The 21,796-nt window shown below is 44.5% G+C and overlaps 1 protein-coding gene across 1 annotated transcript in view; it reads left to right on the top strand.

The window, feature by feature from the left end:
• The first annotated feature begins 9,966 nt into the window (after positions 1-9,966).
• Positions 9,967-21,796, top strand: part of LOC107223375 (B-cell lymphoma/leukemia 11A) — a 33,607-nt gene continuing 21,777 nt past the window's right edge. The window contains exon 1 of the mRNA XM_046742976.1: positions 9,967-10,031. Within this exon, the coding sequence (XP_046598932.1) occupies positions 10,007-10,031 (25 nt within the window). The 5' untranslated portion in view covers positions 9,967-10,006. The remainder of the gene's footprint in view (positions 10,032-21,796) is intronic.

Consider the following 21,796-nt stretch of genomic DNA (forward strand, 5'->3'; position numbering starts at 1 on the left):
ACGGTATTATATATAATGATTTGTATAGTAAAATCCATCCGCACCTCGCAGTGCGTATGAATAAGCAACTTATCTTTCACTTGAAAAATATTAAATATTCTCGTTACACTTTCGTTCGTTCGCCGATTCATGTTATACATGTCCAACGTACCTACCGATCCGCGTACCTAGTATGTGAACGCGCGAGACGATTCAACCGTTTTCTTCGGTATAGGTGAGGATATCAATACCTAGCTACGTGGAAGGCGAGATCTACTCGTGCCAGACAGTGTTGCAGTCGTATTCTCACGTGTCGTGACGTATGATACATCCGTGTGCGATACCGATCTGGCAGCCTGGCTGGTCGGACCCAGAGAAACATCCCCAGCGCCGATACCGCAAATGCGCTCTCCCTATTTTTATTCTTATACTTCTTCTACTTCCTCTTTTCTCTTCTTTTTCATTTGCCCCTCTTATACCGCAATCTGTACCGTAACTTTCTTCGGCTTTTCTGTAACCTATGTTCGATAATTTCTGTGCGGTATGGGAATTTAATTCCAATGATCGTTATCCGCAATAGCAGCTACCGGAAGAAGAGGAAATCGATTCAACATGTTTTTTTAACTTCTCCACGGTTTTTCGGTTATAAGACGTTGCAATTTCCGTCCCGAAGAATGATACCAAGAAGAAGAACTTTCCTGATGAACGTAACTCGTAAGAAGTTGTGTGTAATTTCGGTTTAAGAATCTGTTCCGCGATTATAACCGTGACCGACTCCTTGTCACCGATCGAAAAAAAATCGTCGAAAAAATATTGCATCTCAACAGAAACCCCGATGACGGCTCCGCGACTTCTCGCTGTTAGATGAGACGCAATTGAGACGATTTGAAGCGGAGATCTGGATGCCCGGAAGAGGTGAGCCATGTACATGTTTAACACCGAAGCGACACGTAAGAGGAGAGAAAATGTGTCCGCCACGTGTGGATGAGAGGAGGGTGGGAGTCATAACGGCGGAATGTCCGATGAAAATGCAGCATCCGTACGTATACTCGAGTGAATAGGAATGACGCAGAAGGCCGGAGCCTTTCTTCTTCTCGAGCCCGGGCTTCTGACCAGTGGTTAGAGACGTCTTCCCTCCGGTGAAAAAAATGGGCAAAACCGCTAAGAGCGCAATCTGAATACCGCTTTGTCGCATCACGATTTTGCCCCGGTCCAGCAACACGAGGCGACAGCCTCCCGGCTCTTCTCGTCCTCCTCGAGAAGCCCGGCCTCGAGTCTCAGCCTCGGGTAACCGGGACTCGGCAATTTTCATTAAACATTGTGATTTCGTGTAATGTGCTTTGTTCATTTTTATTCGCCGTTTCCAACCATCGTCGTCGTCGTAGTCGTCGTCGTCTAGTGCTATTTCCATTCCTATTTCTATTATTCTAGTCGCGTGTATATATATATATATATATATATATATATATATATATATATATATATATTCACCGCCTTATAGCTGCAGGATACTCGAGGCTCGACTCCTCTAACTATAACCGACTATCTTTACCGCTTAACTCTCGATTCTAATCTTTCGCAAACTTTACGCGTTATCCGATCTCGCAATTTCGGTACTACCGTGTTCGCCTTGGTTGCCATTTGCTTACAAAAATTTCATTACAGACGGTGGATTTCCACCTAAAAAAGAGGAGAAAATAAATAAACTACTCGCAATTTCGAGTGGATATTCATGAATCTTGATCCGATGACGTGAAATTTTGAACGACTTCACACGAAGATCGTAACTGATGTGACATTGCAAGACGAAGCTTTTGAACCGAGCGACCGATCGGAGACCGGATTCTGCCTCCTAAGCATCGGTCTCGATATATCGAGCCTTTAAATTCAAAATCTCGACTCGTAGCCTATATTTCGCTCGGATCGCGGCCTAGAATGAGGGGCACGAGTTTAAAAGACAGCGACACAAACACAGGAGTCGTGCTCTCGTACGTTCCCAATATAGGGCAGGCACAGTCTCACGGTCTAAGGCATCTATCTGCTCGGCTATGGCTGTGTGTACACATCCTTACACACTCGAGTGGCGTTAGAAGTGCACGATACACCCACACACCCACACACATTCGCTCAATGTACACACGTACCGAGTTGCGAACTTTTTCAAACATCTGGGTAGTCGGCGAGCGCCGAGCTCGCTTTCCGATTAGATTTATTAGAATAATTATTATGTCGTCGAGATGCGCGGAGTATATCGCGTATACATATACGCGTGTATGTGTATTTGCTCGCGATTACTCGCACGCTGATAAAGGCTACGAGGCGGCGCTAAAACGAGAGGAATAAGGGGAAAATACATCAGGGTAGAAAGAAAAGCATTCGAGACGATCGGACGAATCGGCAAGACGCGTATGCCTGCACATGCAGGACTTGGTAACCACCTCATTGTATAACCCAACAAAGGAGGCAGCGAGATACGTCTAAACTGTGTAGGAGATAGCCGGCCGTCCTCGCGAACTATCGTCACGAGCATACCGCTGTAGGTATACAGTGAACTCTTGAACCTTTCGTCCGATCGCCAGTCCATCGTCGAGCGTACGTACGCACACTTGAGATTACATTCAAGACGCCGGTCCGACGACCGACGCGACTTCGTCACCGCTACGGGGATAAATAACCGGCCGGAAATCCTGCGTGAGAATTGGGCAAATACAATACCAGCCTGCGTACGTACGTACGTGTACAAAAGTTGTAGTAGGTAAATGACCACGTGCAAAGTGGGCCGAAGCACGGGCGAATAATGGATAAGAATTGGAGGAAAGCGGAAGGAGAAGTTTAAGGATTCGAGTTTGGTTTGCGGGAATAAATGAAGGGAAGAAAAAAAAAAATAGAAAAATAAGAATGGGAATAAAATAACGGGAGCTAGGGCTGAACGATCGAGAAAATAATCTCTCCTGTACCTCGGGGCGGACGATTTCCCGTTTAAGGTTAAGGATAATATACATTGGCAGGCGTGCAGAGAGGCAGAGGTCGGTGTTTCCGTATATAGGTAGGTGTGCTCCGTAGAACGGATGCGTTTGGTGTAGGAGGCCGATGCCGCGTAGCTAATCAATCAGTATTGCTGGGTTTTTTTTTCGGTGGCCATATGTCATAGCTGCCGGTAGGAGAACATGCCCGAGCATAGATCCTATGGATCGTCGTTTGGACCGTCGCGTTGCATTGCCTCGGCCCCCGTCCATTTCGTTATTGAGATGGGGGAGGGAAAAACCGCAGGGCGTATTTTCGCGGGAAAATTTGTCGCCCGCGCGCTTACGGAGCTCACCGTTATTAACGTGTGGGTATAATATTTATGCTAGATTCTGGCGCTGACAATGAGCTGAATGCATCTTTTTACCGGTTACAATACGTCTTGAGGTATTGTTTGTCTGGTCACCGACTTGACTTGACGCGATGTAGACGACGTTGAAAACAAGTTTCACGTATGCGAGACTTGAAACGTGTAGGTTTGAAACGTGTGTCTTTTTGCATATGTTGCATGCACCTAATAATGTGGGACGTCGGCTTTTTAGCGGTCGGAAATTTTGACCGAAACGACTCGCAGTCAAGTTGACCGCGTTTAGCGTGACAGGTACGATTACGAGTGTAATATTGAGCTCAATCACGTTTCGGAATACTTGTAGCCGTAATGAATGCAGAGGTGCAACCCTGTCCGTGGTGTAAATGAAAATAAAATATATCACGTGGGTGGGTGCAGTGCGCCAGTTCTTTCGCGGGGCTAGAAAGTGTCCCAGACCGAAAGTTGAGGAATAAGAATGAGAATAAGGCAAAATAAAGAAAAGAAAAATACTCGTGGGGAGAGTGAGAGAGGGGGTGGGACAGGGAACGGGGAGAGAGAGAGAGAAAAAAAAGTCCGGGTCAGTTTGAATAATTTTGACCACACCTCTCGTCAAAGCAATACACGAGCGTATGAATACATACATTTAAATGTTATCCCCGCCGGGAAGCTATTGACTGAATTTTTAAGCAGGTTCACCTTCGTTGCAACTCTCGCCTGCGTATATACGGACACTCTACGATTTTTCTTACTTTCGTTGTTTTACATTTATATTTTACTTCCGATCATCTAATCGTTGCGATGTCAATGTTCTTTCACGAAACCCATTCTACGTCAAGACTTTTATCAAGTCCCTAGCTACCGGTCGCAAAATAGTAACCTACCGCTGGTATGCGTCTTTGATAAAAGCGTCAATCCGAAACATTGCGCGCACGCATCGCGACTCGTGTAATTCGAAAGTTACAACTATTCTGTTGGCCGTCATTTTCAACACGTTCTACAGCGTGATTTGTCAGGCAAGACACTCGAGACCGGTACAAACATGAAAGATTTCGATCGCGGGATGATTGACAAAAAAATAAAAAGTAAATACCTAAATAAATGAAAATAACAAAAAGAGTTCGCGGTACGCGAAATAAACTACAAATCGGATGCAAATTGGATAAGTAGCGATTAAAAAAAAGTCCTCAAAGAGACGGATAGGTGCAGGGTGTGCACGGTTATACCCAAGGCATACATGTATAGTAAACGCGCGCGTACCGTGTTAGCGGGAAGGTGTTCGTCATTCGAAAACGAGTCTAAGAGTATTTTGACTTACGAGCCGATGTCTAAAGACATTATCGGTGACATTTGTCCAGGGTGGACAAAACATGTTCCGGTCCGGTAGGATGACCCTACGCCGCGCCTTTTGTCAAGCGAAAGGTATGGTCGACCCGACGTGTCTTTGTCATTATATAACTCCATTGTGCCAACACTTGCTAGTCGGAGAAGTCGACTATATACCTTTGCATATTATTAAAATGACGATGATTGTCATTTTTGTCCCCGCTTCGCCCCCTCCTCCGCCTTCTCTCTCTCCTCTCCTCTCCTCTCCTCTCCTCTCCTCTCCTCTCCACTCTTCGCCGACGCTCTCGGTCCGTCTGCATCTCTGTGGGTCGGCCGGTCGGTCGGCCGACTGGATTGCTCGCTGGCTGGTCTGTCTATCCATGGTAGGTGGGTACGCGAACGGTGTTTACACGTACGTGTATAACACACCAGAGGCGTGCGTCTCTCCTCCGAATCGCTCTCGGTACCCGAACGTCGTCGAGGAGTGACCCGGTGCAGGAATTTCTTACCCCCGTTCCCTTGGCCGCGCATCATCCGAGCAATGGTGCGCCTAGTTTTCTCGATCTCTTCTTCTCCTCGTCCTTGTCTATCTTACTTACGCATCGTACGGACTTCTCTCTCTTTGGCGCCCGGCTCTCAGCCGTCACTCGTTACACACATCTTTACAAATTGAAAAGTAGCCGGTACACCGTTGCTCACTTCGTTAAACTTACGATAATAGCAACTTTTTTTACCACCGGGTCACGTCATTTTAGCGCGTCAAATTTTACGAGGATACCGAAATCATCGTTCGGTAGTCCGACAACGGTCGTATTTATGAATTTCTAATAAGGAAGATCGTTTTTTCGGATCTCTAAGACTCGAGGAAAGGAATCAACTTCTAGCTGCGGTGTGTCTAATGAAAAGCAATAAATTCGTGCGAAGTTGCTTTCAACTTTTCGTTTTCTACTCGTTTCCAGAAAAGAACGTTCAAGTTCCTTGCCAAACTTGAATATTCTTATCAAAAATGAAAATTTCTCTTTCCTTTTTACCACAACCGTAATCGGTATCCTGCACCAAACGATCGGCGAGGAAGGAACGTCCCGGTACACCGTAAGTCGACGGCTGCCTCGGCTGTGCGAGTATATGGTATAATGTATACATGTATATACACACATATACATATATATATATATATATATATTCTCATGAAATAGTTACTAGAGTAAAATGTCACGAAACCTATCGCGCCTTTCTCTTGCGGCGGACGCAATCCGGGCGAATAATTTGACCGACAAAACTCTGTGTAACAATGAGAAGATGGTCGACGTCGAATTATTGGTCAATCGTTTGCACTCGGTTGAATAGCACGCGATTCGACCTGTTACGTTGCGATATATACGTAGAGGCACGCGTGATATCATTGTGTCGGGATTGCAGATTCGAAAGGGGGGGCAAAAAGACGCTGTTTCGTTATATCAGGCCAGACATTGATCGAATGAACTTAACGTCATCCGTTTACCGTGTGCGAGAATCATTGCAATAATGAATATAATTGTCGGGTGAAGCGGGAAGATGATCGAAGACTCCAACAACGAATCGTCAATGTACGACGACCTTCCGTCTTAACAATTTCTTACGTATATAACTCGTATAACGCGGGTGTAAGACACACGGCTCATTTCGATTCTTGAATACTCAGCAATTTGGTTGGAAAATGATTAACAAGTGTACGTATATAAGTTTCACGAGCACAGCCATCGCGCACGTGTACGATGTTGGATATATATCCATGGATACTTACACACGTAAGCGCTCCCTTTTCGAAGCAATTGGTAAAAAATAGGTTCTGACGCAACGAAACAATTCTTTTTACCTTAGCTCTACACCTGTGTACCTATTGTTTTGACATGTGTCCCATTGTCGGGTTTCTAGCACACGGACTCAACAGCCAGACAAACGTACGTTGTACGTACGTATTCATTTCTGGGTCCGCACCTATGACACTTCTCGCATGCGGGCAGCGAGTACAGTCAATGTCGAAAAACACCCGTATACGAGGTATGAAAAATAAGACCATTCCTAGCTTTCGAAAGTTTTTTACTTAGTTCATTGAAAGTTCTCTAATACCTTGAAAAATTCTTATCCCAAGCATCGCTTGCGATATTTATATACGATCCGTTGGCCAAAGCCTTGACCGATGTTTTACCTTTTTCAGCGAAATTTAGTACTTGTTTTAAAGTATTCGTAATTCCGTAATATTATATTATACAGTGATCGCTTCGAAACGTCTCGTCCCCGGCTGCAAACGTATCCGACATACGTGACTTTGAGCAGCATGTCGTCCACGAACCGTTTGTAAAATAAACGGCCGAACGGCGAGTATCTACTCATTTTTTGCGCCGCTGCTTCCGATCGACAAATATTGCAAAAATCTTTAACCCCGAGATATCTTCACCGAATTTCATCAACGACGAGGGGTAATATTTTTTCGGTGACTGTACACCGTGGTCAAGTTGCCCCATGCGCACCCGCATGGCGAAGAGGACTCGGGACAGGTGAGGCAAAAAGATAAAATTCGATCTGACCCTCATCGCGTGTACATACATACGTACATACATACATATACATATATATATATAGATATACATACTTTACATTCTCGGAAAAAATAAACTCGTGCAGGTTAATTAGCGCGAATGAAAATGTAGGTTCGTCGTGAAAATAAGGTCGGACGGTGTCGAACAGCCGGGACATCGGATGCGACGAGTTAAAAGTTTGAAATCGATGTATGGAAGGTTGGTGTTTCTGTTTGCACACGCGGAAGAAGTCTAGTTTGAATACATGTGCATATGACGCCTCTTTTCGTGGGTGGGAGGGAGTAGCCGGATAGACTTCTTCACATGGATGCTGTTGCTGTGTGTGTGTGTGTGTGTTTGCTCGTCTCTCGTAATTTGTCACCGGCTCGTTATCCTGCGAGAAGAACGACGCGCGACAGTTACGAAGGAATCTCAAAGCTCCGCAAGTAATTAGCAAAGAAGAAAAGAAAAATGAAGAAACCACAATTCCCGCCTACCGAACCACCGTCTTGCACGTGTTTCTTTTTGTCTTTTTCTTCTTCTTCTTGTTTTCTTAAAATATTTTCCAATTCTTCATAATTTTGTTATCATTTTTAAACAAGTCACGTTTCTAATTTGCGGTCTGCCTCGCTCTTCCACCTTGTTACGTATTATTCGACTCGGACCCGACAATGCGTGCTTCGCAAACACGTATTTACTGCAGTGGGATAAAATTGGCCGTATATACTAGCCATTGCAGGGAACCGTTTATCCGACAACGCTGCGACGGTATTTGTGCGGACCGTCGTGATCACTGGCTTATTGAATATTACCTGCACGGAAGCATATTTTTTTTTTTTTTTTCAATCTTTTTATCTAGTTTTTTGAATTTTTTCCCTCTGATTCTTTGCAATTCTGCTTCGTGACTCTATCATTCCCACCGCTGTACGTCTTCTTATACCTTGCGGAAATAACACTGTGCGGTTTCTTTGCAAGTTCTGACAAGGGGCATTTAGCAAACTTGTTCGGTAAGGAAGGGAGGGGTTCGGGGGGGGGGGGGGGGGGGCGACGGCAGCTAGAATAATATGCGGCTCGTTCTATAAGGGGAGAGATCCTAATCTTTCTTAGCTTTGGTCGAAAATTCAATTAAAGTTTTGATACGGGCGGGCAGTAAACCAGGACGGTTGCGGCTGAGTAAACCAAAATTTCGCAAGGTCCGTGGACTTTCCTTGGCCCGGGGGCCCGGAGCTGGATCGAAATCCGCCCGTCCGAGGGGCCCGTGAGTAAAACGATTAGACGGACCCACCGCCCGAGCGGATCGGACGGGGCACCTGGTTTTTTAAAACGTATACTAGAAATCTTGAAATTTATCTACGGCAATTTGTCAGAATCCGTTTTTCTCGCGTCCTGATCCCTCTGCGGGACGCCCGGCCAACCGGCCGGCAGCGACTCTGAGGAAGGAGATTCTTCGGCATTCCGCATCGGAATGTTTATACTTTTGAATTACGTCAGGCTACGTCGATTTTTCAGGGATGTTGGTTGACCACAATTTGATGATTTTTGACAATTTTGCTGCACAGATTTTATTTATTTTTTATTTCTATTAACAGTGAATTCAATGTTGCCGTCCGCTTCTCTTTATCAATATCTGTGCAATGTTGTAGAATTGAATTCTACGTTCTCAAAATGACGGAAAAAAAGCGTTCTAGCGAAATTGTGGAAAACGAGTCTAGTTAGATTTTCTAAAAGTTTGAAGCGATTCGAATTGTACCGTAAATATCCAAGCTTCGGTTTCTACTAATTCTACTATGTTGTAGATTTCTCGGTAGCTTATTGTTTTCATAATTATTAACAAATACTCGGTCCACGAGTATCTCGGTGTAAACTCACAAATAGCATCAAATTTTAGACGGCTAACCTCCGCAAATTCGGCGATTCTCGCGACAATCGCCGCGTTATTTCGTCCCAACTGAATCGGCCGCGTCACGTGGCTTTCCTCCGTGGCTTCCAGTCCGGCAGCCTTTCTCTCTCGGTTTGGCGCGTCTTACTTTTCATTTTCCGCACAAAGGCAACAAACACCACGGGCAATCGCGGAAGGCATCGGAGGAGGGCGACCCTCCTAATTTCATTACAAATTTTAAACTCGATTGTCTCCGCGCTCGCGGCTCGCGAACCACTTAAAGACTTCCACTGAGCCTCCGGCCCTCCTCCTCCCATTGCGGCATCGCCTGATAATTTCCAACCTCACAGCAAGAAATTTTCTCAATTTCTGACGCGGCTAAAACTATTAACGACGGTTAGTCGTGTAACGCGCGGCTTCTTACCTTCGAGACGAATTATTGCTGACCCTGTTTTCCTGCATCCGCGATTTCTTCCTCTCCTCTTTTCTCCTTCTTCCTCCGGACACTCTGGATAATCTAGATCCTCGTAACCGTGCGAAAATTTCGACAATGCAGTTAGCGGAGTGTTATACCTAGTTTAGTTCGAAAAGGTGAAAGGTCGGTAAGTCCGGCTAGTCGTAGGAATCCGCAGTTGTCCAACCGGTCATAATCAACAGAATTGCCCAAATGTGGTCCGTTCGGCGCAAGAAGGATCAATGAATTTTGCACGTCATTCCGAAAATCTGTTTGTTGTCCCTCCTAGCTTTCCTAAAAATCGTCCATCATAGGCAAATATGACAACCGGGCAGCGCCCTCTACAAAAGATCGGCACCGTGAATAATATCCGAGACCTGACGGTGCAAAATCGGACCTTCCATCCCGCCATCCGATCTACCGAACTCCTCGCTGCAGAACAAAATCTCCGCATCTCTTGGCTGCCTCCGATATTGTCAATGACACTTCCATCAATGCCAAACGGTCAGTCCACATCGATTGAAAGTTTTTTTTCTTTCGCTTTCATTCCATTTTTCCTCCTCTCCTTTCACCGGCTAGATTTGTGCAACGATTACACTCTTTTCAACTTTTTTGCATGACTTGGGAACACATTTTTTTACTATCTACCTTACTTTCTAAGAGGTTTGAGAATCATTGAAATTAAGTATTTTAACGTTATTTCCAAGTAACAACGGGCAGTGAATAATTCACGGCGGGTTTTAACGAGTGCAGTCGGTGAATACCATCAATTACATCTGTTCGGCTAGTCGTTTGAATTTCCCTGCGAATAATGCGCGGTGCAGCGCGTCGCGTAAATCGCACGCGTGTCTCTAGCGCGAAAAATAATTTTTCTCCCCATACTGGGCTATTTTTGACCCAACGGAGTGCATCAGGAGTTACTGACCCTTGGGCAGTCCGCGACACCGTCCGACTATTTTTAACTGTGCGAAAAATGCATCACTTCCTTCGAAAGCGGGAGGCGAAAAAATACGCTTCTTTGTCCGTCCGTGATCGCTTGCCAGTTGACCCGGCGTACAGCTCGCTGAATTCGCGTTCACCACGGTTCACGTAATATTTCACCACGTTGAAGAGAATCTTCCAGCCGTGGGCGGTTAGAGTGTAGGTATATCAGTCGACAGGCTAACCTCTTGTAGCTACGCCAATTTTTATTCCCCGCTTCTTTCCCTCCGCAACTCGTTGATACAACGATTCAAGCGAAATTTCCCACCACCGTCACAGGCTGGTCTGATTTTCGCCGAAAGGGGAAAACGGGGATAAGGACTGAGCTAGGATTGACTAGCCAGAAGAAGGTCCGATTCGTGGAAGCCACTCGGGTCACCAAGGAAGCAATTATCCATCACCAGGAGCTTGGAGCAGGTCGACAGTTAAGGCTCTGCACATTGCCCAATCTCCGAGAGGATCTTTGTCCCGCTAGGACGATGTGTCGTTCGTGTTCGTCCCGAGAGAACCAGTGATTGTTCCTTTTTCGCCGTTTCGTTTTCATTTCTGTTTTATTATTTTTATTTTATTTTTGAATTGATTTTTTTCTTGTAATCCCCTAACCTGCAACTAAACTTCAAAATCGAGTGGCGAGGAGCAGGTGTCGGGGAAAATGTTGCCGGAAGGAATCTTAGAGCTCTGTATACCTACGTGGTGAGGTTGAAATTTTAGGAGAGGTTAATGATTCCGGATAATAAATATCTGGTAATCATTCACTTATTATCTCCTTCCTCCCTCCACGACGGTGCGGCACAAATTTTCGTTTTTATCACGCTGCAGGATCTTTTTGCGTAACTGTAAAGGATCCTAAACCCGGAGTCTCTACCTATCCTGAATCTTGGATGACCCAGGATGGACTCAGGTAGAAAAATCGAAATTCATAAAAAAAAAACAACTAAGCGCATCTTAGCGCAGACCAGCTGACCAACCGTGGGAAGAGGTGATTGTGAGTTTTTTTTTTTTTTTTTTACTATTCATCCCACTTTCACCTCCTCCGCTTTTTCGTCTTCTTTCTTGTCTTCGTCTTATTCAAGGGATTCGAGAAAATTGCTTTTAAATTGGCGAACCCCTATACTGGATATACTCTACAGTGGACAGGTATTAATCTGCCGGCCATTTCCGGGGAACCTCGAAATTAGAACACACCGTATATTCCTCCTAGTTTACAATGCCGGCTGCCAATTCAATTTGAAAAAAAAGTCTCATTCAAAGCTCGCACATCGACACAACGTGTTAAATTAAATAAATACAACGCCTTGATAAATATAATTACGTATACAGCCTGCGGTAATTATCACCGAGTATTATACATTAGTAATTAACGCACCTGTTTGGAAAAAGCAGAGTCCGTTTTTTTTCATTCGCTACATTTTGGTTTTTATCAATTTTACTTTTCTTTTATTTTTTTTTTGCAAAATTTCTCTGTGACTCCCTTCGCTGTCGGGCAGGTTTACCTGTTTCGACGAAAGACGCGCAGCAACGATAATATACAGAAATTAAAGGTGGGGTACAATGGGAAGTATTTTTTGTTCTCGAATAAACAGCAGGAAAAAAAAAGAAGACAAAGTCTTGAAGCCGATCCGAATGAACGAGACCCGCAACTGGAGTCGAGTGTTTTTAAATTATACCTACAACGTCTTGTCAACGAACGGTCCACTCAAAAAAGTTTGGAGTAAGCCGGCGTGCTGTTGGATCTTCTTGGTTTCGTGAGCTCGTGGACAGATTAAGAGAGTCTCGCTGTGGTACATAAGAAGCTGAGGAGAGAGAACAGCAGAGTAAAATAAGGAGGAAACAAAAGTAGAAAGAAGAAGAAGAAGAAGAGAAGGAGGAAGAAAAAAAGAAAAAAACATCCGTACGTGAATGGTCGAAATTTGATCAAAGGACGAAAAATCTGGTGCCTCCTTCGGCGTCCATCGGAAGACGAAATGGTCTCACGAATTTAAGAGAACACACGTGGTTCCTGGGCATCATCCCCTGCCCAGCCCGTGCTTTTTCATTCCCTTTTTATAAACCTTTTTTTCTTTCACATTTTTTTCTTACCCCTTGGCTGGCCATCTGCCACTGCGGAAGGGGCGGCGAGGTGGGGACTTGAGGGCCCGAAGGCCTCCGATTTAGGGGTAACGGCTTGAGCCTTCGCGTTTAAGATCTCGGCCGAACAACTATAGAGTTGAAGGTCCCTAAGAAAGACTGAATGAAACGTGAAAGGGGAGACCGGCCTTTTTTCGAGATAGAATTTGATAAGACTTCGATTGTCGTGAATTTAACGAACCGACCGCCAAAACTATTTTTACGCCCTTCTCACATTCCGCGCTCCCTGCAATTTCCTTCTTCATTTATTCCTCTGTTATTCGTCGTCTTTTTTATTATCGACGTGCGCCGCAATTCGTAGTATAGCGATTCCGAAAATGTTCAAAATTCATTACTCGTATTCGAATCTCCTCCTAAGACCGCCGAATATCACGTACTCGAAACTTTTCGATCCGTTTTCGCGATCGTCAAAGCACGCAGCTTGCGCTTTCTCCCCTGCGCCACTTGCGACACAGGGTAAAAATTTTCACACGGAAATTGTTGGATTTTTTGAAAAAATTTCGAAAACAGGGAATGGAGGGGCAGCCGCGCACCCGTCTTTGGCAAAGTTTTGTCTGGGGGGTGGGGGGCAGAGGGGGCAGCGCGCGCACACCCCTCATCTCGACTAACAACCTAGCAGTATTTCAATTTTTTCTAATACATTTTTTTCACCTTCCGCTGCACTGGGAGGAGAATCTGTGCCACTTGGGGTACCGTAAGCTTTTTTATACGCTACTTCCGTCTTCGTTTAGGAGTTCCTGGGCTGGCCTTCCCTACGCTCTTTAAGCCCGCTCGATATCCTTCCCATAAAAAACCAAGGGGTCCGTTCGAGGCTCGCGTACCATATCCCATCGCGGGGCCCCATAGACTTACACCTAGCACCTAGCGGAAGGTTACCCCCCGGAATAAATTTTTTCACTTCTCATTTCCCTCTTTCTTTCTCTCTCTCTCTCCCTCTCTCTCTCCCTCTCGCTCATTGAGTTTTTTTCCTTCCTCACCTTCACCGCGGCTTCAAGGGGTCGTGCGAAACTTCGACGGTGAGAATTTTTTTATGCAAAAATGGACATGGGAAAAAACATCTTCGCGGTCTTGCCGCAGAGTGGCTGACGCAGCCACACTGCACTGCAGAAGTTGATGGGGGATTTAGAGGAGTCTAGGATCGAACGGACCTCGGCTTCGTCCTTATTTCAGCCTCTAATTTATCGGGCGTCCATTAAATCAACGGCAAATTGGAAACGCGGTCGAAGGATCCGCGAGGAAACGAATATACGCAACGCTTCTCTTGTCGTCCAATCGCGAATCGCTCTTTTACCGTGAAACGCGGACAGAGTGAACCGATCGTTATAATGCGGCGTGCACGCGCGCGTTATAACCGTGTGAAGTTGATCTATTAAAATTGCGAAAGATCGTTAGACGGAGATCGTTTCGAGGGCGTGTTTCACTCGGTGAGGAAATGCCCTGAAACGGTACCTTCCGCCACCTTCCAACCCTAATCTTCGGAAAGCCCGAGCGAAGAAGAAGAAGACGAAGAAATCGTGCAGGGCATTAGCGAACCAAGTATAAATCTCCGTGACACGCGAGCTACTACCCGTCATCCTCTACCGATATATATTATATCCAACGGCTACCGATTCCAGATCGAATTACTTTCTCCGTAACTGCTCGCGTGGATATATATAGCTACGTCTCTGATCTCAAGTCGAGATATATCCTCACCCGCAACGAGCTCTTCCATACACCCACGATCGCATGATACAAAAATGAGCAAATCAGGTGGAAAATCTGCTCGGGGGAAAAAAAAGTCTCATTCGATTTGCTAATTTTTTCCGGCTAATGGGAATATTTTCTTAAAGATTTTAAAACGTGTTTTTTGGTGTTTTTTTTTTTCTAATCCCGTGACTTTTTCTCAAGCGGATGAAAATTTCAACACCATCCTGATTCATTCGATACAAATATTCGACCAAAAAATTTTTGAAGATGACGATTTGCAAACTATGTACATCGATTAGGAACCATATCTTCGTTGGCGTATCGAATCGAAAGGACACGAGCCTTCAGAATCGGCCTAGCAAATACAAAGAGTACAAAGCCGAATGGATTAGATAGAATTTCTGTAAATCGTGGGGCATTCATGACTGCAGTACGTAGACACACACGTATGGGAAGGTTGCAGGTTCCCGCAACCCTTGCGTCGTTGAGCCAACTTCCAAACACCCTTGGCAAGGGGTCCGTCTCTGGTTATATTTGGTGTCTGTCACTTCACAAGCACACATGCTCGCAGTGGCGTAGTCTCGCTCTCCTCGGACGCGATGTTTTTTCTTAACTCCTCGGAGCGAGCGGCGTGCAGTCTGCAGCCAACGGTTATCGGTTGTCACATGCGGACGATCTAAGAAGCTAGCCCACCGCGCGGTTTCACCGAATGCGAGAAGAGAGCCAGCGGAACGATTTTTCCGAGACCGAAGGCGCTCGGTATTTTTTTTTTTTGTTTTTCACGCGAAACGAGACCAGCCCGCGTCAAAATTCGACTTCCAAACGCGGCCAGCGCAGATCCGGGGGATATCGGGGCTCCCACGACGCTGACGACGTCGGTCCACGACTCTGGCACTGGACGCTGGAGAGAATCTGCCTCTAGCAGTGATGTACAGCGGCACGAAACGCACATGTGCGTCTCGGAGTCGCCAGACAGAATTTTTTTGCCTCCAAGTAAAAATAATCTTAAAGCCCCGAACAGGATGCGTTGTTGGGGTATGGAGGAGCCCTGGGGTGAGGAGGGGGGGCATCGTCACCACGATGGTCCAAGATGGTCCGCGCGCACCAGTACGTTTTTTCACCCTTTGGACGACCGCGTCTTTGCCATCAAGCTAACTCCTCATCCACTACCGGGTGACTCAAATTATCAACCGAATTATACGCGGCCTGAAACTCTCGGCTTCGTTTTTTCACTTGCCCGCGTGACGCGCAAGCTGAAAGCTCGCGTCAACCTCGATTCTCGGACTCGCACGAATTTCTGGCTAAAGGAGGTGTGTGCGGCTCGAAAACAGAATCAAAATTAGTCCCTGTGTTTTCGAACGAATTCACACTACAAGTATTCACGTTTCTTTAAGATTACACAGGTCTGCGACGAAATCGTCATTACAGAAGAAAATATTACAGCATGAAGGGTATTACACGATATGATTTTTTTTATTTCTTGTTCGCGAATCAGAATATGTTGTATTTTGTTTTTGCATTCACACTACTTGACTCTATTTAAATAGTATCTGTATATACAAAACCAGTTCGAACTGATATAAAGAGAATTTGAAGGAGAAATTAGAAAGAGAAGAGATTCGTCGTGAAACTTCAATCGATGATACGAATAAAAAGAAAACTACTAAATAACTAGAATTATACTAGTAGACAAATTTTCTGATGATTTTAATGTCTAAACTTCTTAAGTTTATAACTTTTTTTTAAAAAAGATTGCTGCGATCATCAGTGTTTGGTTATGATTTGTAAGGAAAAATAGCGTTTTATTAAAAAAAAAAACATTACATTAAAAAAGTATCCGTGGTACATAATTTTTATTGCTATATTTCGATTCAAGAGCATCAAATCTATTATAATTATATACAATAATAAGAAGCATAAAAAAAAATTAGTGTTTTTTTTTTTTTGCCCACCAGTGATTATCTGCACTGTGAGCTGTAAAGCGGTTTTCTACGAATGATCTAGGTATAATACAGTTTTAACTTTAACCAATTTCTCGCTAGTGGGTTCTACCTATTGGGAATCCCGGGTTAATTACATGTTATCAATTATTTACTTGAACTGTCTTACGAGCCGTCAGAAATAAAACGTAGATACGCCCGTCGACCGTGATGAATTATTCTTAAGGGTTGAAAAGTTGGCGACCATGCTTTCCCTTCAATTAATTATTTCTCAAGGCAACAAGCCCGAGTACGTCGTCGCTTCGTGTCCGAGCGGACTGACACACATATATACATATATATATATATATATATATACACATATGTAATGCATACAAATGCTACACAGCGTCGGTACGTAACACTGTATACGCAAAACGCATGTAATTGAACAACTTAAATTTATTTATAACCATTATTTGGTCGGTGATGCCAAGTATTTCTTGATCTGGTATTTCAATCTAAACTGCCGTAAAATGTTCTCGTCATTTTCGCGTACTGCTAGTCTATTCCTTAAAAATTTCTCGGTGCTTATATTCTGCGCTGGCTTTTATAACATGATCGTGATGGCTATTTTCTGGCTAACACTTAAGGTAGCTCTTCAAACCAGGTACGGATTTTTTGGGTGCCTCGGCAGAACGTAGCATTGTTTTTTTTAATTTTTAATTTTTCAAATATTCGTCACTGATTATTGTAAAATCTAAATATGGTGAAGAATTTGGAGAGAAATAATAAAAGTAAAACGTGAAACGTGAAACACCGTTTTACCGATAAAAAATCATTATTTGTTACATTAAAAAGCAAAACTTTTGAAACCGGAATGAATATGCTTGGGCTTTCAGTTTTGGAGTTATAAATTTTTTAACCAATCAATTGGTTGAATATTGAATTTTTTATTTTTTTATTTTGTTGCTTCTTAACCAGCATTTTAGGAATTATCAAGAATTCTGTAAGTTGAGGGTTCCGATAATTTGAGATAATTCACCACAAGGTTAATTAAAGTTTATTCTTGATTACTAATTTTTCTTGCGGATGCGATTCTTTCCGTTCATCTCTACGGCCGGATACTTTTAGCGAGCGATGTACCATCAGTGGTCGAAAAAACACAATGCTATTGCTATGTCTGCAAAATTGTTTTCCCAATTCCGAAACAAGCGGCTGAAAACTTGAAAGTCTTGAGTGTAAATATTTTCATCCGTACATTTCACAGTAGCCAATCGTACATTTGTTGGCTGAGAAGTCCACAGATATATAATATAAGCTCGATCGCTGCGTCGTTGGGTTAAAAACAAAAGCGCGGAAGTTCACTATTTACGTATTCACAGCGAAATTGTCACAATTAAAATAAAGTTACAGTTTGAAATTGTATTAGCGACGAATATCTGAAACATTGAAAATGAAGAAATGTTTCCATTTGTAAAATGACATGTTTTTACACTTTTCCAAAATCTGTTCGATCACACGTCGACATACCTGTTTCTGGACCAAAAATCGAGAGTATAAAATATTACGTCGGAATGAATTGAAAGGAGCTATAATGCTCCTTTCACACGTTTGCAATGTAGGAGATATAAATAATGGGCATGCATTTCACAACATAGACTCTGAATAAATACCTTGGCCACATGTCGCAAATGTATGAATCAACATACCGATGTCCAAGCATATGTATAATAACATTGACGTATCAAGTGGTCGGTAAATAGCGGTCGATGACATCCAGGCTTGTATTTTTCAATATATCGTCGTTTACGTGTGTTGGTAATTATTTATATTTTCCACCTGTCCATAGATAACGTGTACGTGGTTATTTAAAAATGATCGATTTCGTAAAATCGTAGAAAAACTCGATGATAACAATTGTATTGAAAATGATTGTGGAAGTGACAGAGATTCCGAACGCAAGTTGAGCAGGGCAATTAGGTGGGGGAGCAGGCGCGCTGACGCGGTACAAGAGAGGCTAGCGATGAGGACCGATGAAGACAGCCGTCGAGCACCGAAGCGTGGAGCCGCCGCCGGCGGAAGAGAAGAATCGAGGGGCTTGAAATTTTTATTCATGCAATTTTTCTCACAATCAAATCGTTGTGATCCTACCCGTCGTATACTTGGAGTATAATAAATTTTCTCAACTAAAATATATCTGGAGGGCTGTAAGAGAAAAAAAATCGTAAATTTTTCACAATCGTCAAAGTCACTCGTCAAGGTCAGATTCGGTTCTCGAGTCACATCGAGTGAAATCGATCAATTAACTTCGCACCTTCCTCAAAGGTTTCGGGTGATTTCGAGTCGAGATTAGCCAGGACACAGATCCGACCGACTCTATAAGTGCTCTTACCGAGTGTGTATGGGATTTGTTAAACAGGACAGGCCTGGCAGCCTCGAACCCTATATATGCCTTTACAGTTCCGATAGCGCAGTGTCTCTGGTCTGGCTTGTCCAGCGTGAGTCCAGCAAGAGGGTTTAAGAGCAGGGTGAGATTTTGGGCCCCGTTGTCTGGGCCTGGTGCTTATATTTAGTCGAGACCTAGACAAAGAGGTTTTTTGAGGAAAAATATTGGATTTTTCCACCAAGCAGGCTCGGCAGATTGTGTAAACGGTACGCATTTCGAAGCAGCGTGTTAATGAAAATGCGATTGAAATTTTTCCGATAAAATCTGTCCCTTATTCAAATCTTTTGCCGCAATCTCGAGCCTTGCCGCAGGTTGAAAGCTCCCCAAAGTCCCGGAATCTGTGAAACTAAAGTTTTCGGTCCTCCCGCTGGCTCGCTGAAAGAATACGAATTACCTCTGACCACAGATAAGTTTCGGGCGCTAAATAAATTTCCCAACTTCTTTCGGACAACCTCATTCAACTTGACTTCTATAAATGTATAAAATTTCACAGCGACGAGGGACAGGAATTGAAAACGCTTGGCATTATTTTGTCACAGTCGATGATTTTATTTATTTACGTATCTACACATTTTTTTTTCTTTTTTTCTTTCATACGGAAAGCATGAAATGAGAAATTGAAAAATGCGAACGGGATTGAAATTGAGAATTGGTTCGGCCGGCTCGCAGATCTGGTCAGGCAACGACGCCCGCGATTTTGAGCACCCTATAATTTTGAAGAGGGTGGTTTTGACTGCAGTGCGACACTTGATTGGAGGGAAGGGGGCCGACAGAATTTCCCAGGCCTGGTGCAGCAGGAGCGAAATTCTTCGAGTCTGAAGTGAGTTTTAACAATCCGGAAAAATTATCTGCTGTTGCGGTCTGCTGCGAGGCCTGGACAGTCTCTCCTGGACCTGCCCAATATCTTAAGCACCCAATCTTGGGCGCAGCGTTATTTAGAACCCAGAGGATCGAAAACATTGTCTCTCGGAAAAACAGAGGCGGAGGAATGGCCGGCTCTTGCTTCTTTCCAAGACACCTGCATTCTCAAATCGATCGAATTTCTACACAGCGAAAGAAGAGGACGAACAAAAAGTCAGACATACACAATACCGGAATTTATTTACAATTCTTGGCATTGTTGAAACGATGATTTCACCGCACGTCTTCTTTCAATCCTCGGTATTAGAATTCGTACTAGGAACGTTGAACCGAAAACAGTGTTTTACATGCCGGATGTGTCGAGAAGTTTGATTCACTACTATTCCAATAAATTGAGGTGACGCAGACGCTTATCATTCATTTTTTCAATGTAAAAAATTTCCGTTTTTTCCCTGCCTTTGAAGTAGTCAAAATTTGTATCGATTTCTTGGTTTCTTTCGCACCCGTTTACCCATCGTCTGTGTAACAAATGGCAAAACAAAAGGGAAACAAACCAAGTAATAAAAATATTCTACGGCCTCCGAACGCTTTGCTCGAGCAATATTGTAATCTGGAAATCGGTCCGATACCTGAGCAACCGAAATTCGTTTAATTATCCAACAACGCGACGATGGATGTCATCATCTCTACTTTAGGACAGTATATTTGTACTTATATCCTCGGTACGATTGTGTCTATATAAACTTAAAAACCACACGTGTTCACCAATCTGCAATGTGTATTGATACGTGTAGGTACATAGTAAAGCATGGCCTTAAATACAACTACACGTCTCGTTACTTGCGTCAGTTTACCGAAGTTAATTTGAAACGTTTATGCCTGTATCAACGCTACCGCGGACACATTCACGCGTGTCTGTTACACGCGTGCACGCAGGTATGTCGGAAGGGGGGGAGGAGGGGCAACTCACCGACGCCTCCACCCATCCATATCAAACCACGAGGTATTTATCCTCGATTTCTTATAATTTCCCACCGTAAGGAACGCGGGGTGAATCTTACTTACGGTTGTAACAAGTGCAGGAAGAGCGTCGTGATCGGTAACTCGAAAGCGATGTGCGCGCTGCTCCGAACTCATCAAAAGTACGAAGGAGAATTTTTCCGCCGCGGTGGAAAAATATCCCCGACAACGACAACGGGTCCAATTAGCACAGTGTGCGTTTACACATCCGCCTCGACTTTCCATTCCCCGGGTAAAATCCCGAGCGATTTCATCGCACGGTTACCCAGTGTGCTTTATACATCGATGTACAGGTATATCATTTACCTACAGTGGCACGAAAAACGCGAGTACACACACGCAAGCACACGCACACACATACGCACGTATCGAAGGTACTTGAAAAAAGTATAATAAGTATCGCGCAAACCGGTGTGCCTGTGTTCGTCTTCGCGTGGGCGCACACGGTGTGTTTTATACCTCCGAAGCACCTTCTCACGTATCCGCACCGCACGAAGATTACGTTCAACACCGATGATATTCTACTTGGGAAGTAATCGCGGTGTGCCTGTAACCCGCGTTACGTATCGGATACAACGTACCCTGGAACGGCGGGTGCGGCAAGGGGGGAAAAAAGTAAAAAGAAAAAAAACGTCAACGGGATCAAGGATCGACCTGTTAAAATCGTGACCATGCACCCAGCGCTGCATCGATCTTTCACCGTTCTCCAGATCTTCGGATTATTATATGTTACATGTATATAATACAGGTATATAATACAATACATGTATGTGTGCATGCAGTGCGCTGTTCCTAGGTATGGAAAAGCCAACGTTACACAAGACAGAGAAACGGAGACGCGCGAATGTGCCAAAGAAAAGCAAGGAAAGAGGGTGAAAAAATCCTCCACCCGGCAAGGTTACACCCCGCGAACTCGGTGTGTCGCGTGTGTTATATATGCGCGCGAGCAGAGGAGATAGAGGCACGGGAAAGCGTACCCCGAAATTTCTGCCCCACGTAGAGGCTACCCCCACCCCGAGGACGCGTTCGCGCGAGGGCTGAGGGAGCGGGGTGGGGCGGTGGGGGGCGGGGGGGAGGGGGGGTGCAAAGCCACCCCACGACGCGTGGGGTGTCCGGTCGAGCCGAAGGTTGCCGAACGCGTCCGAAGTGCGCCAAGTGCCCCACACAGCAGACCCCACCGCCCCGCCATGGCGCAGCTATCCACAGTCCACTCAGAGATACGG

The sequence above is a fragment of the Neodiprion lecontei genome, chromosome 6 (genome assembly GCF_021901455.1).
Source record: "Neodiprion lecontei isolate iyNeoLeco1 chromosome 6, iyNeoLeco1.1, whole genome shotgun sequence".
NCBI classification, from domain to species: Eukaryota; Metazoa; Arthropoda; class Insecta; order Hymenoptera; family Diprionidae; genus Neodiprion; species Neodiprion lecontei.